Source organism: Antechinus flavipes, chromosome 1 (assembly GCF_016432865.1).
Source record: "Antechinus flavipes isolate AdamAnt ecotype Samford, QLD, Australia chromosome 1, AdamAnt_v2, whole genome shotgun sequence".
In the NCBI taxonomy this organism is placed as follows: domain Eukaryota; kingdom Metazoa; phylum Chordata; class Mammalia; order Dasyuromorphia; family Dasyuridae; genus Antechinus; species Antechinus flavipes.
This window is the reverse complement of record NC_067398.1, coordinates 382,895,002-382,912,561: the sequence shown is the minus strand read 5'-3', so window position 1 is coordinate 382,912,561 and position 17,560 is coordinate 382,895,002. Positions and strand designations below refer to the sequence as shown.

Genomic DNA, 17,560 nt, shown 5'->3' with positions numbered 1-17,560 from the left:
TAGGTGTGGGTTTTACTGTTATCCTTATATCCCTTTATGTTGGATTCTTCTATAATGTCATCATTGCCTGGGCTCTCCATTACTTTTTCTCATCCTTCACTATGGATCTTCCCTGGATACACTGTAATAATACCTGGAATAGTCTGAACTGCTCAGATACTCGTTTTTTCAACTCAAGTGACAACTTTGACATCAACGACACCTATAAGACCACTCCTGCTGCAGAGTATTTTGAGTAAGTAACAGCATGGCTGGTTCTGAGAGCAAAATATTTCATTTTCCTCTTCTAGAAATAGGAAATTGTCCCTAAAATAATTCTCACCCTCAGGCCATCTTGATTCCTTAAATGCTGTTGGCTGGCCCTTAAATTTCCATTGCTACCCCTTAAGGAATGGTACACTGGATAGAGTATTAGACCTGGAGTAAGGAAGACATCTTTCTGAGTTCAAATTCAGCTTCAGACATTGTGTGACCATGGGCAAGTGACATAACCCTCTTTGTCTTAATTTCTTTATCTATAACATGAACTGGAGAAGGAAATGGCAAACCAGTCCAGTAACTTTGCCAAGAAAACACCAAATTGGGTCGGAGAAAGTCAGAGACAACTGAAAAACAACTGAATAACAAAAGAATATTTTTCCTTTCTTTTATCATGTTCATATTAGTCATTTATCAACTTGACAGTTGGTTTTCTTTCTGTCCCTACAGTTTTCTTGTATGTTTTTTTCTTTTAAAATATGATAGCAACTACTATTTTAGCTCATTGTAAATATGTTCCTTTGATCAATTTCTGGGTGTGAGGTGAAACATCGGGATTGTTTAGATTTGTATTTTATTATTATTAATGATTTTTAACATCCTTTCATATGGATACTAATAGTTTATCATTCTTTTGTGTACTGTTTGTCAGTTTCTATTGGGGAATGGTTTTTGGTCATATATTTCTTTTACTCTTCTACATCTTAGACAGCAAATCTTTTTTAATACAAATATTTTTCCCAGCTGATCTATTCTCTTGTTATATAAATTACATGATTTTGTTCATGCAAAATCTTTTTAACTTTGTGCAATCACAATTATCTATTTTAATTTTTATGATTTAATCTATCCCTTTGTTTGATAAGGCATTTCAAATACACACACTCTCTCTCTCTCTCTCTCTCTCTCTCTATCTATCTATCTCTCTATCTCTCTCTCTATCTCTCCCCTATATCTGTGGAAGGAATATTATCTGTTCCTCTTATAAGTTTTGTTGATATGACATTTAAATCCATAATTTTGAATTGGTTAGGAAATGTGGTAGAAAATGGTGGAATCAACCTCATTTCTTTAAAATTGGTTTTTATATTCACAATTTCTGTGCAATTTAGGCATTGAGTCACTTTCCTTTGTATTGTGATATTTGTTGAGAGCTTTGTAGTCTCTTTGAAAATATTATTGACAGATATTTCATGTACTTTGAAAAGAACTTTGAAGTTTCTTTACATCCTGTCTTTGAGATCAATGGCTTTGCCTTGCAGAGAGATCTTGTGTTCCTTTATTGATATTGCCCTTTGCTTCCCTTCTACTACATTTCTTTCCACTTTAGTGTTTTGTATTGCAAATTTGTTTCTTTTTCTTTTTCTTTTCCTTTGGTGAAGATTTCTATCATTGATTTGATGTTTTTGATTTTTTTCATTGAGTTTCTCTCTTCTCTCTCTCTCTCTCTCTCTCTCTCTCTCTCTCTCTCTTCTCTCTCTCTCTTCTCTCTCTCTCTCTCTCTCTCTCTGATTGTCTGCTTTCTCCCTACATTGATATATATATATATATATATATATATATATATATATATATATTATATATATATATATATATATAAAAAACACTTTCATCACATTTCATTACTAATTTTTAGGATTTCAAGGCAGAAATAGATTTCTTTTCCTTTTGAGCCATTTTAGAAGTTTTAAAGCAGTTTTATTTTGTCTTAGGATTCCACAGGATTCATTAGGCATTGAATCACTTTCCTTTGTATTGTGATGTTTGTTGAGAGCTTTGTAATCTCTTTGAAAATTTAATACTCAACCTAGTTTTAGCATCTATTCTGTTCTTTATCTGCTTGTGCTCAGGGTTTTTACTGCATTTTCTTCCTCATAATCTTTAATATTTTAGCCTTTTTTCCCTTATTTTTCTCTGATTTCTCTTCCTTTGATGATGCATCACTGGGGCTGGACTACAAACAGCATTACTTTCCTCCCACATTGGGTGATTTGGGTTTTACTGACTTTAGTCTCTATCCTTAGACACTATTCTACCCTCTGGAGAGAAAGGATTGGCCTCAAGTATTTTTTTTTCCTTTCAGGATCAACACAGTCATTCATATTGCCTCAGTTCCTACCTTTGCTTTTCTGACTGGTCTGGTTAGTATATACCACTATGGTAAGGGTCAGAGGAAGGCATGAGGAATACTTTTGGCAAAATCTCTATACTCCTGAGTTTCTATATAATGACTTCCCCAAATAGAAGATATCATGCTTCCATTTTCTCTGTGGCTTGGCAGAAAGTATATGCTACTTGTTTCAGAGTGGGAGATAAACAAGGGGCTAAAAAAAGTATGCTGGAAAATCTTTTGCAACAGGAGACTAATTCAAAATAGACCATACGAATCTATTTGTGACTGCTTCTCCATGCCTGGAGCAGAGAGGTTGGTGTGAGATGGGTGCTGAAAGAGCATTTTGTAAAGATTAACATTCTCTATGTTCATTCATAAGAGTTTTATGTTGTCCACATTCCCTTTATTTTTTGGCCTGTGGATTCAACTGTAATTGTAGAAATCTTCAGTTTCTTGGATGTTATAAAAAAAGAGAAATGTATTTCCATTTGATATTTTTTTTAATATAAATTGAATGCTATGATATGGAGTTCAAGATTCCTGCTGGTCTTGATCTATTCTCCCAAATGAAAAAGTATGGTTTCTGACCAAGAAGCAGCATAAGTTACAAAATATCAAAAATCCCATCAAGTTAAAAAAATTGTCTCTGCTTCATTCCTATTATATTATTGCATATTTTGCTTGAATCGGCTTCCATATGTCTAATTGCATTTTATTAATTCTCATATGCAGAAATTTTCATATTAATAAATAGGATCTATTCATTTCCAAAAAAAAAAAAAAAAAAAAGTTGATTCAGACCTTTTAAAAATAAAGTGAATTTTAAAAGTTTTTAGAATTGCAAATCAGGGAGTTTAAAAATTCAACAAAATAGATTTCCTATGAAAATCAATATAAGTATTTCTTGTTAATTTTATTGTTTTTTTTTTCTAATTTTGCCATCAACGCAGTAAAGTTTTACATTAATTTTATTTTTAAAAAATATACTTTTTGATTTTTTAATTTAATGGAACTACTGTAAAAATTAATTTTGTAGGGTTTTTTAAAAGTCCTAAATCATTTTGTTTTTCACTTGAGAATATCCTACTACCAGGTGAAAATGGGCCACTTTTTTTCATGAGGATTACGTACACACAGAGCTGTACTACATAAATATTATTCCTATCAAGCAAATTTTGTATTTTTAATGAATCCAAGAGAATAGAAGTGCCTAAAGAAGGTAGAAAATGAGAGACTTTCCACTTCCTCTTTGCTATAAGCACTGTCCATCTCTCAAGGAATGTACTAAGAAGAACATGAGAATGAATACCCTTCCAAGCTTAATTTTTTCCCCTTGATGTTGCTTTAGTAAAACCTATTGGTTGCTTAAAAGAAGTGATTCATGTAAGCCAATTCATAGGGAGTCACTAATAAAATTATCAAGAAATAAACAAAACAAAACTTAATTATTCAGATGCCAAGAGAAAGGAAATATATTTTTCAAGCAATCTGAATATGGTGTATATATAAAGAAAAATTGTAGGATGTTGAAATGATTTCTGAAGGGAGTTACAAAATTCTCTGTACAATTTCAGATTTCTTAAAATCTAAATTTCATCAAGTTTTAGTTGTTTAAAGTTCAACTGTTGCCTTCATCTGAGGCAGAACTCTGAGACCTGTCAACAAAATGAATGAATTAGGGATCTTAATAGTAACATATAAAGCCAATGACTGTTCTGTTGTAAATTTTGCATATTGTAAAGCATAGAGCTCCAAGTACCTTTATCCTTTTCCCTCCATATATTTCTCTTGAGAATTTTCTTTGCTCTTTTTCATTTTTTTCTTTGTTAGCATACTTGCCAATATTTCTCTTCTTGTTTAGGGGGAATGGTTCAACTAAGAATTGGGCAGTTGCATTGCAAGGCCAGAACACTGACCTTGAAATAATTTATTCCTATGGGAAATTGGGAGCTTGCCACATCTTATAGAGTCTCCCAATTTCACCAAATCAGAGCCAGCAATCCAGACAGGCTCTTACAAAGGCAGCATTTGCTAATGTTTTGAAAAACATTAAATATTTATTTGTTTCATTGTTTTTTAGTAATTGATAAAATAAGTAAGGGGGAAAAGGTTCAAGGAATGAAGATGAGGTCTTCCCATATAACAGTAAGGTAAGTAACAGTGTCCCCATATATAATGAGACTAAAAGTGACACATGTCACAATGTTGGGGTGGAGGTTGGATAGCTAAGGAGAGCTTGGGTAAAGAAAATTATTTTTTATTTATTGTCCACTTTGCATAAAATAGTACAAAGTCATATGATAATGCTTTCACTTAAGATTTTACAACAGGGAGCCAGGAGACAAAACTGAGCCATATATCTGTTTAAAGGCAGGGTGAACTCTCAGCTGTTTGACCACTTTTAGAAAAATATGATGAATCTCTTCAAGTTATAACAGCAACAGATGTGACCTGCTTAGAGTAGAATTCAGGGCACCATTTCTTTATTCCTAGAACCTATGACTTTTTAAAATAAAATTCAAGATGACATTTGTTATTTCCTCACTCCCTCGCTCTCTTCCTTCCTCCTTCTCTCCCTTCCTCCCTTTCTCCCTCTCTTCCTTCCTTCCTCTCTCTCTCCCTTCCTTCTTCTCTCCTTCCCTCCCTCCCTTCCTTTCTCTTTTCCTCCCTCCCCTTCTTCATTCCTCCCTCTCTTCCTCCTTCCTTCCTCCCTCCTTCCATCTCTTCCTATCTCCTCTCCCACCCTCCTTTTTTTCCTCCCTCCCTCCCTCTCTTTTTTCCTCCCTCCTTCTCTTCCTTCCTTCTTTGCTCCTTTCTTTTTTTTTTTTTAACCACTGCCTAATCATGCTAATGACTCACACTGGATTTACAACTCACTTAAACCTATTCATACTGATTGATAGTGAATTTTACCTCCCCCACAGCTATGTTTAGGAATTTTTAATTGTTTTGTTTTTGTTTTTTGGGTTTTTTTTAGCCATGTAAAGCTTTACATTTGGCTATTATTACATTATCTATCTATATTGAATTTCCTCTTATTAGATGCAATCCAATGTTTCAGTTTGTCCAGATCTTTTCAGATTGTAATTCTGTCATATAATATGTTAGTTATCCCTCTCAGATTTGTGTAATTTGTCATTTGTATTAAAATATATCCAAGTCATTGATCAAAATATTAAATAGAACAAGGCCAAGCTCGTATCCCTGTGGATTCTGACTGAAGATTGCTTTCCACATTAACACTCAAATTATTTACAACTACTTTTGGAACTCTGATCAACACAATGATTAACTTTCATTCCAGAAGACTACTAATTAAGAATGAGACTTACCTCTTGATAGAGTCATGATGGATTAATATGCAAATACATTTTGGAACATGACTAACATGGGAATCTTTTATGCTTGATTTCTTATTTATTAAAAGTATTTTGGTTTTGGTTTTGGTTTTTTTTCCTGGTAAAGATAGGGGAAGGGAGATGGAAGGTAAGAAGGAGAAAAAAAATGCTTGATAATTGAAAAAAAAATTAATTTAGAAAAAATTACTACTCTTTGGGTGTTGCCCTTCAACCAATTCTGGATGCTTTTAAATATATTATCCATGCCACATCTCTCCATCTTTTTTATAAGAAGAACATGAGATTTTATGAAATGATTTGCTAAAATCTAGATGGACTATGTCCACAGAATTCCTTTTATCTACCAATTCAACAAACCTGGACAGAAAAGAAAAAAGGGATTATGTTAATCTGGAATGAATTGTTCTTGATGAAGCCATGGTTCCTTTTTGGTGATCACAACTATCTTTTCTAAATGTTCACTAACCATCCCTGCAATGATCTGTGCTAAGAGTTTTCCTAGGAAATCTGGCCAAAATCAGTGCTCTTTAATTTTTTGACTAATTTCTTCACTTTGAAAAATCAGTTACCTCTCTTATTTTCCACAAATTCAAGTATTACTGAAAATGATTCAGCAACCACTTTTGCCAGTTTTTAAAAGATGTAACCCATCTTAAATCAGATATCACCTAAATCAGTGACTTGAAGATGTCAAGGGCATCAATATGGTTTCTTACTGTGTCCTTACTTATCTTGGATATAAGCTCCTTATTGAGACATTTGTATTCTATCATTTCCAGTACAAAGGTCATTCTCTTTGCTAGAGAAAACAGAAGTAAAATAATTTAGTAGCTTTACCTTCTGCTTGTTGAAAGTTATCCCATCTACTCCAAATGAAAGGTGATATAATTTCTTTTATCCTCCTTTCAATAAAGTTAAAAAAAAAAAACTTTTATTTTGGGAAGCAAAATTAACCTTTCAGATCATTCTAAGCTTTTAGCATCCATGATACTATTTTCACAAGACTGTGGAGTGTTTTTATATCTGTCCTTTTGTCACCTGACTTTATTTTCATCATTTGTACATTCCTTTTTTAAAAAAATTAAGTTGATTAAAAAATTTTCTGGGTATACTCATTGGTCTCTTCAGACAACTTTCATTTTTTCTTTTTGTTGGAATTATTTACCTCTATGTATTTAGAAAGTTTCTCTTCCATCCTAGGATGACTCCTCTTGTAGACATTTAATCCATGGAAAATACCACTGATGCATGATGTATTGTATGTACTTGTGATTTCTCAAATGCTATATGTACATGCATTTTATGTGAGCCATCTGTACCTGTGAGTTGCATATTATGTAAGATACAATAAGCACATGCTCTCCAGAGTTGAAAGATAATTTCTATTTCTTCCTGTTTCTTATCTAATGGCTATGGTCCATTAGTTCTTCACTTCAGAGTATGGATAAATAAAAAAGGAAACAAACTCAAATTTCTATTTTCCACTTATTTGCTGGCCTAGAAGACCAGTTGAGACTATTAACTAAAATTAAGTCTCTAATTCATACAAATACAAGAAAAAACATAATTCTTGCCCTCCTCTAATGGGAATACAACACATAAAAGAAAGCTCAAAAGAAAGTCCCATAGAGAAGGTGCTCACATGGGGGAACCAAGTCTGGAGAGACAAGAGTGGAACTTGGTAAAGAGTAAAGACATTAACTGGATGTTCTTGAAGGATCCCATCAAATATAAAAGGGGTTCCAGAGTCAGAATACTTTTCAATTGTACCTAGATGAAGAGGAAGCTTTTGAGAAAAATGAATTTTCTGGATGAGAGAAGGCTGTTGTGATAAGGTAGATAAAGATCAGAGGCATAGGAGGAGAAGCTGGAGATCAATGAAAGATAAAGCTAAGATATATTAGAAGATTGGAAGGGAGAAACAAAAAATCTGAAGCACTGGATCAGAGATAATGAGGTGAGAGAAAAAAGGGAAAAATGACAGATGACAGGTTTCAAGAATGAATAAGCTGGTGGCAGAATATTTCTATAGAGTCTAAGAGACTAGTTAAGGAATTAATTATTCATTTTCTATAATGCCTTGAGATTGAAAAGGCTTTAAAAGAAATTGAGAAGTTGAAAGAAAGAGAAGACTTTATGGGGGAAGGAAAGGAGAAATGATGACTTCAATTTGGAGCATATTGAGTTTTAGACTACCAAAGAAGGATAGAGAAAGAAGAGAACAGATTCAGAGATGGAGTTTTAATGGACTTCAACACTAGAGTTCAGAAGAAAAAAAAAATATGTAAAGGAAAGTGAGGAGGTGTTAGATAGGAAGGAGAGAATCAGAAGAGAGCAGGGTATCCAGATTATCAAGAAGGTGTAGTCAATAGTATCAAATACTGCATAGAAGTCAAGGGAAGGGAAGGGCTAAGACTGAGAAAAAATGATCTCTTCACAGGATGCATCAAGAGAATTAATCTCTTAAAAAATTTCACTCAATGTAAACATCTTTTGTAGCATGAAATGAGGTGTATATGTGTGGCGGGGGAAGACGATGGAGGAACACTGAACATAAATGAAATATTCTCTTCATGCTTGGGTTGCTTCCTCTTTTTCAGTTGATTGTTTTACAAATTTTTATTAGAGCAGGGCACTAGTCGTGGTTATCTCACCTCTGCTGGGTTTTGGGAGAGAGGATAGTAAATTATATGAACATTTTTACCTCTAAAGGACTGATTTTATTCTCATACTGCCAGTTTGTTCAAACAATACTTGAGCATGGGCAGAAAGGGAATAAGCATTTATATGAGGAAATAAACTTACATTTATGTAAATGGTTTCAATGGTCTTCACTATGATGGTCCTGTATTATTGTAATATTATTCTGATTAGTCTCCTGGCCCAAAATCTCTCCCCTCTCAAGTCTAATGTCCTGCCAAAGTCATTTTATTAAAGTGTAAGACTGTCATACCCCTACTCCAAAAATTTCAATGGCCCCCTATTACTTCCAGAATCAAATATAAAAATCTTTTTTTGTTATATAAAATCCTTCCCAACCTGGCTGCTTTCAGAGTTTTCCATTCTTCTTATACACTTCACTCTTCACCATGTACTCTATTATTTCTGATACTATGTTCCATCTTTTGGCTATCTGAATTTGCATTGGCTGGAATTCTCTCTCTTCTCACCTCTGCTTCCTGGCTTCTGTGACTTCCTGCAGGATAGTCCAAATCACACCTTTTGCAGAAAGCTTTTCCTCTGTTTTCTTCTTTTCTATCACCCAGCTGCTAGTACTTTCCCTCTGGGATTACTTCCTTTTATATTTTATAGATTTTATCTGTACATAGTTATTTAAATGTTATCTCTCCCATTGAATATGAGCTTTTTGAGTGGAAAAGCCATGTTTTAATTTTATTTATATCCCCAGAGCTTATCTCAGTATCTAGAACATAGTAAATGCATACTAAATACTCACTGGTTGCTTGATTAGTTATTGTTCTTTGTTCTCAAAGGGAGCCAAAACAACATCACTATGTGAGAGTCGAGCTACAGTATGTTCAACAGTGCGGGCTTAGACCAATATGGGCTTGAAATGCTCTGCCACAATCAAACACAAATAGTCCATATGAATATTTGTGGCAGCTTCTCTAATTTTGTGTATCTTGCCTTTCTTTTGGGCTAGTTCAAGTCTGCTTTGCTTATAGAATAGAGCACCTTCTCTATGAGGGCACACCATGCTGGGCAGCCTTGTGCTAATGTCTCCTATTTCATATAATAGATTTTAAAATTCTTAAGAGATACCTAGAGAGTGTCATTGTATCACTTTTTCTGACCACCTTCTGAGCCCTTGCCCTGTGTGAGATCTCCATAAAATCTTTTTTTTTTTTTGACGAAACTACATTTGGCATTCAAACAATGTAGCCAACCCAAAAGAGTTGTGCTCTCTACAGTAGAGTTAACTTACATCAATTTAGAGATATTGAAGTGATGTTTATCCTGATCCTTTATAGAGAGACTTCTGGAACAATAGTTTATGCTAACAGAACAGTAGCTTATTTCTACCAGATCCCTCTATGTTTACAAATTCACATGAAAATCTAATCAAAAGACTTGAAAGGTCATGTTTATTAAATTTATTTAAAGCCAACCAGATTTTGTAAATGTTCTGGATCTTCTAATTTATATGGTTAGTCACTATACTACTAATGAGACATAGAGCTATTATAACCATATTGGAAGCAGTAGAAACAAAAATATATGTATATATGTGTGTATGTGTCCAGAAAAATCACTGTTGTGTTCTTGTATAACCATATATGGTGTTTTCCTTAATCATCTTTTGAAAAATATATGTACATGTTTATATATGTATATGTATTTCCCCTCATTCCCCCACTTCAAGACATTCAAAGAAAAAGATGTGAAGGAAAATCATATTTTTCTTTTTTTTTGTTTTTTTTGATCATCAACAGTTGCACTTTTTTCTCAATACTATCTAATTGTTCCAAATATATGTAAAGATAGTTTTCAACATTCATCCCTGTAAGACCCTGTATTCCAAATGTTTCTCCCTCCCTCCCTTAACTCTTCCCCTCCCTAAGACAGCAAGCAATCTGATATAGGTTAAACATGTAAACCTTTTAAATATTTCCATATTTGCCATGTTGTACAAGAAAAATCAGACCAAAAGGGGAAAAAAAAACATGAGAGAAAAAAAAAAAACACAAACAAATAAAAGGAGAAAGGGAAAACACTATGCTTCAATCCACATTCAGTGTCCTTAGTTCTCTCTCTGTATGCAGATGGCATTTTCCATTCCAAGTCTGTTGGAATTGTCTTGAATCATTACATTTCCAAGAAGAGTCAAGTCCATCACAGTTGATCACCACATAATCTTGTGTCACTGTGTAAAATGTCCTCCTGATTCTGCTTACTTCACTCAACACTAGTTTATGCAAGTCTCTCCAGGGTTTTCTGAAAAAAATCTGTTTCTCTTGTATCATGTATTTGAAAATCAGATTTTCTGTTTATTTCTGGTATTTTCATCAGAAATAATTGAAAATCTCCTGTTTCATTGAATGTGCATCTTTCCCCCTGAATGATAATGTTAAATTTTGCTGGGTCATTGATTCTTGGTTGTAGTCCAAGCTCCTTTGCTTTCCAGAATATTATACTCCAGATCCTCTGATCCTTTAATGTAGAAACTGCTAGGTCCTAAGTAATCCTGAAATGTGGCTTCTTGATGTTTGAATTGTTTCTTCCTGGCTGTTTGCAGTATTTTCACCTTGAAATGACATTTCTAGAATTTGTCTATAATATTCCTTGGAATTTCCATTTTGGGGTCTCTTTCAGGAGGTGATCAGTGGATTCTTTTGAATATTTCTTTGGCAAATAGATGAATGGCCATATGTCATGTTGGTCAATTGCATCACTCACATGCATGCTTATACAAAAGTCACTATGATGTTCTCTTTCATTACAATGTCTATCTATATAATGATGAACAAGACTGACCAATTATGTAATTAAGGAGCCTGCACACTCATTGAACACCTTTTCAGTGGAGAAGTTATAAAAACACAGCAGATTTTTTTAAGCAAATCTTCATTTTAGTTAACCTAAATCATGTAAAGATAGGTAAGCACAGCAGAGAGATCAAAAGAAAAGCTGAAATAAGTGTTTATAACTATTTCTGAGTCAGTATTAGTCTTAGTAAGAGGCAACATAACAGAATCTCTAATCATTTCCAATTGGTAAAAGTAACACCTTCTGCATAAAGCCTTTTCTGATTCCTCTAGGCTTCCAGTGCTTCCTTCCACAATAAAATCTAATATTCTTGAAAGCAAACACTATTTATTTTTGTCTTTGTATTCCCAGTATTTTGTCTTTGTTTTCAAATGTGACTTTATGACTCCATGGACTTATCCATGAGGTCTTCTTAGCAAAGATTCTGGAGTGGTTTGTTATTCCCTTTTCCCTCAATGCTTTATCTATTGCACAACTTAGCTGTCCCGGCAGTGCATTTAGCCAATAATAAATAAATATATTGAAGGCAAACACTGTTTAGTTTTGTCTTTGTATTCCCAGTGTTTTTGTCTTTGTTATCATATCTAACTTTGTGACTCCACGGACTTATTTATGAGGTCTTTTTAGCAAAGATTCTGAAGTGGTTTGTCATTCCCTTCTTCATTGAATCCCTCAGTGCTCTATCCATTGCACAACCTAGCTGTCCCAACAATGAATTTAGCTAATAATAAATAAATGTTTTGAAGGTAAACACTATTTACCTTTGTCTTTGTATTCCCAGTATTTTTGTCTTTGTTGTCATATCTGACTTTGTGATTCCTTGGATTTTTTAGCAAAGATTCTGGAGCTTTTTGTCATTTCCTTCTCCATTGCATTCCTCAGTGTTCTATCCATTGCACAACCTAGCTATCCCAACAGTACAATTAGCCAATGATAAATTAATGTTAAGTAAAGGTGTAATGGAAAGAGTGCTCATTAGCAATCAGAAGAAACATGGGATCAAATGTTGACACTTTACTAATTGTGTGATAAACTTATGGTAAGTCACTGAATTTTGTATTATAGCTTTGGAAGCCCAAGAGATCTTAAAAGAAATCTAATCCAGGCCTCTAACTTTATAGATGAGGGAACTGAGGTCCTGAAAGATTAAAGGTCTTGTCCAAAGTTATAGAGGTAACAAATGGCAAAGGCTTCTATGAGCTTCCATTTCACACTGGCATTGATCTAAACCAACATATGCTCTATGCATATGTATCACTACAGGGGTAAATAAACAAATAGCTAATGAGGAGAAGGTAAAGAAGAGAAGAAACTTGAAAATTTTCAATATTTACAGTTGGGTTCTCAATTTTAAATAGAGGAAGCAGAATGCATGTAGTGCTCCTATCTGTATGATGGTAACAATTGCATAATATATATCTATATATATGAATGTGTTTGTGTATATATACAGAGAAAAAGAGAATGCTATATATTTATTTCCCCAAAACCTTCTGATGGTTTAGAGATGTAACCTTAGTAATCACAGCATCCCTGTTCTGTGATACAGTAAAAAGAAAATCAAGAATTAGTCCAATTATTCTGGAAGATAGTTTGCAACTATATCCTCCTAAGCATTAAACCAAGACTACTTTTTGATCCAGTAATTCCACTACTAGGACTATGTCTCAAAGAGATCAAAGATGGAAGGGAAAAATTTATTTGTATAAAAATATTTATAGCAGTGCTTTTAGTTATAGCAGGGAAATGCGTATTTCCTAATACATCCCTTCTCCTCTCAGAAAACTTTTCCTTAAAACAAATTATAAAAAAAAAAAAGGAAAAAGTTTACTAAAACTAAAAAAATATGAACATTGTACTTCCCATATACAGTTTCCCAGTTCTGCAATGAAGCTATAGGGGAAATATCTTTTCATATCTCTTCTTTGGAGTCTATCAGGTTTATTGAAAATGAGGAAAGTGGGACCCAGAGAGTGATTTGTTGACATTTCATGCAATCATTAAGTACCACAGATGAGGTTAAATACCTTAGTCACTTGACTCTAGATCCTTCATTTTGCCCTATGTAGAAGTAATAGAATTGTATACAATCTTTGTCCTCCTGATTTTTTCAGACGGGGAGTGTTGCATCTTCATCAAAGCAAAGGAATTGATGATTTGGGCCTTCCTCGGTGGCAGCTAACCTCCTGCTTGGTTGTAGTAATTGTGCTGCTTTATTTCAGCTTATGGAAGGGAGTGAAGACATCTGGGAAGGTAAAGCTCATTGACAGCTAGATATTATGGAGTCAAAGATGCACATAAGCTCAAGATGTTTTTCATAGGAACAGTATAGTAACAATCAGAGCCAGGATTCAGTATTGTTTTCTATTTTGAAAGATGATTATTCATTAGTTTAAGTGGGACTATGTTATAAATGTCAGTATAAGAAAGGGTTGGTTGAATCTGTACCTCTGAAATGAAAAACATGTAAAATAAAAACATGCCTATAGAAATGAAAGAATTTTACCTATCCATAGAGATACTATCTGTTGTCTAGGTTATGGAGTTTTATGATGATCAACCTTTATAACTTGTCCATTAGCATATTTATCTTAGATAAGCATTACAGATGGATCATATCTGGGGCCTATAATTAACTAGGAAGAGGAGAGCAGGCTAGATAAGGGCTTCTTAAATTTTTTACCACTCATCACTCATTTTTATCCAAGAAACTTTTACATTGTCATATATATATATAATAGATATACAAATCAAACATTTACTGATAATAACTTATAATTCTGCAATCTCCCATTCAGTTTAAGAAACTTTGGGATATAGTTTAAGGATATAAATGGACATAAAGGCTGACCACTAGTTATTTTTAGCTTTGATTATAAGACCTGTCCAGCTTCTTTTTTTGGTCATATATTTCTTTGATACTTTTACTTTGATTCTTCTTAGTGGCTTGTTTTAAGACTTGCAGCTTGTTTCATCTGTTAAATATATTAAAGCATAAATTAAATATAAAATAAGTATACATGACCAAACAGTTATTTTGCTGTACAAAACGAATCGGACTCTGAAATATTGTACAATTAGCCTGTGAAGGAAATCCAAAATGCAGGCAGGCAAAAATATAGGGATTGGGAATTCTGCCTCTTTGGAACTGATCACACATCCACTCATATATTTGAGTATAACAATTAACACAGATTCTCATTTGTTAATAGGCAACAATGGCTTTAATGAAGGAAGGATGCTTTATTTAAGGCAAACCAGTGGCAGTCCTTTAAAGGCAAAAGAAAAAGTAGGATTCTAATTAATGACTGCACTAATAATATTTTCATGTTGTGGAAATTATCATGGTATTTGGGAATGAGAAAGAATGTAAGCAAGCATTGACCTTAGAGCCAGGAAGACATGTTTTTGTGTATTCTCTAGCTTTTTATCATATTCTGGATAGATAAGTTTATAAAATAACTGAATCGAATTGGAATGTTTCCATATACATATAGATATAGATATGTAATCTATATATATATAAAATTCCTATATATGTAGATGATTTAAATCTAATCAGGGACATATCTGATAAAAATTTTTATTAAAATTAAAAATGGCTTAGAGATATTTGGAGATAAGAATGCTACAAATTATTAGTCTGTGAACCAAATGTTTTCATTGATTTTATTTATGATCTGCCCTTCATTTTCCCCATCTGCAAATGAATATAGTGGCCTCCGAATGATGAGTTAGAGACCATTTAATTATGATAAAGTTTCTAAGTCTTTCCCATTGCTTCTTAATCTTAGAGCTTTTTCTCTGAGATCATCTCTATATACATGCTATTTTTACATTACTACTTTCATATTATTTCCTCTCTTACATAGTGAGCTTTTTGAAAGGGAGACTATCTTTTCCTGTGCTTTGTATCACCAGTGATTAGCACAGTGCTTGGCATATAGTGGGACCTTAATAAATGCTAATTGACTGACTGGTTTAAACAATTGGGCCCAGTGTATACTTACTTTAGTCAAAAAATACATCAATCTTTTAAAGGGAGAGCTAAGAAATTACCTTGTACTTTGTATGCTGGGGATAAATGTTTAAATTAAATCTGTGGTCTGATCCTGACCAAACCATTTTATCAAACATATCTTTTGACACTCTTAAATCAAAGTAACAAAAATATAAGCAAAAGACAATTCCACATTTTTGTGGGAAGATGCATGTATATGTTGAAATTATTTAGTCAGTAATTTCACTAGACTTTGAAGAAGTTATTAAATATGGGAAAGCAAGCTGAAATGCTAAAGATTAATTGCTTGAGATTAAGCATGCTATTTATATAAACATCAATTAAAAAACCTTTAGCCTCCCAAAAAAATATTTATAGTTATAAAAAACAAACAACTAATTATGCCTCTGAATGAGGTCCAGATAGTACCAAATCTGGAGCAGAGCATGAGAGCCAAGATAAAAGGAGAAAATAGTTGCTCTTTTTTGATTGTCTTAATGGAGCTGAATCCTGTATATTTTTCAGGTATGACAGATATCTTAATAGTCACAATAAAAAGCTTTTTCGTTTTTAAAACATTTTGGTATATTTTGCTCATAAATTTGGTCCCTACTTGTTTTTAATAGGTCAATTTGTGAGTATACAATACCCATACTACATATTATACTTGCTCCTTGTATAATGTATATATGTATGTGTATTTGTGGATATGCATGTGTGTATATGAAAAAGGAAGAGAGAGATACAGAAACAGAGACAGAGAGACAAAGATAGAGAGACAGAGAGAGATGGGGGCGGAGCTTAGAGGGAGGAAGGGAGGAAGAGAAGGAGAGAGAGAAGAGGGAAGGAAGGAAATGAAGAGGGAGGGAGCGAGGGAGGGAGGGAGGAAAGTAAGGAGGAAGGGAGAGAGAAACTAAAGTGACACCAAGAACAAAAATGAAGAAGGATAATTATCATGATTTTCTATTCAGGTGGTATGGATTACGGCCACTATGCCATATGTAGTCCTCACAGCCTTGCTACTACGAGGGGTCACCCTTCCAGGAGCCATTGATGGTATTAAAGCCTACTTGAGTGTTGATTTCTACCGTCTCTGTGAGGCATCCGTGAGTGTGTGTTCTTTATTCATTTATGAATTCATTTTATATCAACTAGAATGTTTATGTCAAAGATTTATCTATTCATTAGGGAATCAGGATGATGGTATGTTATTTATTTCATCATGTTATGTTTGTTGAATACCAGCTATACACAAAAGACCAGGTTAGATGGGAAATTCAAAGAAATATGATACCGTGCTTGCCCTACAGTAACATATGATAATGACTATCTAAGGCATAAGGACAGGGAGTTATAATAAGAGGCAATATATCATAAATTATTTAAAAGAGCTAGAAACTTTAAGTGCCTTAGAATCTAGGAGATCACAGAAAGGAGAAATTGTGGTGACAGTCTTTAAAGAGAAAATAACACAATATTAAACCAAATAATCTATTAGTAAATTTAGGCTCTCCACAAACATCTAGGCATTGTTAATCCATATTAATGCTGGTTCAGGAAAAGGTGTTACTAGTAAATGACTCATTTTGGCAGAATAAACTTGTATAAATTACCTGGTAATCTTGTTAGCATTATAAACAGCAACCACATAACTCCAGAGTAATGTTATTTCCATTATTAGGTATTAGAAGCAAAATAAATATAACTTTCTATACAAATGTAGTTCTTAGAGCAGCTTTCCCCTTAAAGACTCACAAAAAATGAAGTGAATCCAGGTTTGTAGGATTTTATGGGTCAACAGATATTCAGAATTGTTGATCATAAGAGCCCATTGTTGGGTTTCCTTTACAAGATCAGCTAGATGACAAGGAGTCCATAACAAAAACACTTAAACAAGAAAAATAATGGACAGTTTCTCCATATAAATACATAGATATGCTCTTCTATAAGTTAATATCCCACGAATTAGGGAAAGGATACATATAAAAAACATGTATCATCAAAGAACACATTTGGAAAAGGACACACACAAGAAATATGAACAGAAACTGGCTATATATATAGAGATTACATGTTCTGTAAGGTATAACTCTAGAAATTCTTTTTTTTTTTAATTCTTAGGATATGGATCCAATTAGTAACACTCATTGGCTAGCTAAAAAATCCTTCTAACATGTTAGGTCTGAACTTTGAAATCCTTTGATTCTCTCTAAGCTGCTTCTCTTATGAGTTCAGGTCCTTATTTGGCTTAGATTGAGAAGATTTACTGCTTTCAATCCCCATGATGACAGCTGTCCTGGGCAAGTTGTCTTTTCTGAAGCG

The 17,560-nt window shown here is 33.5% G+C and overlaps 1 protein-coding gene across 1 annotated transcript in view; it reads left to right on the top strand.

The window, feature by feature from the left end:
- SLC6A3 (solute carrier family 6 member 3) overlaps window positions 1-17,560 on the top strand; it is an 83,490-nt gene that overhangs the window by 13,471 nt on the left and 52,459 nt on the right. The window contains exons 3-5 of the mRNA XM_051969809.1: window positions 4-235; window positions 13,353-13,491; window positions 16,210-16,344. Coding sequence (XP_051825769.1) covers window positions 4-235; window positions 13,353-13,491; window positions 16,210-16,344 — 506 coding nt within the window. The remainder of the gene's footprint in view (window positions 1-3; window positions 236-13,352; window positions 13,492-16,209; window positions 16,345-17,560) is intronic.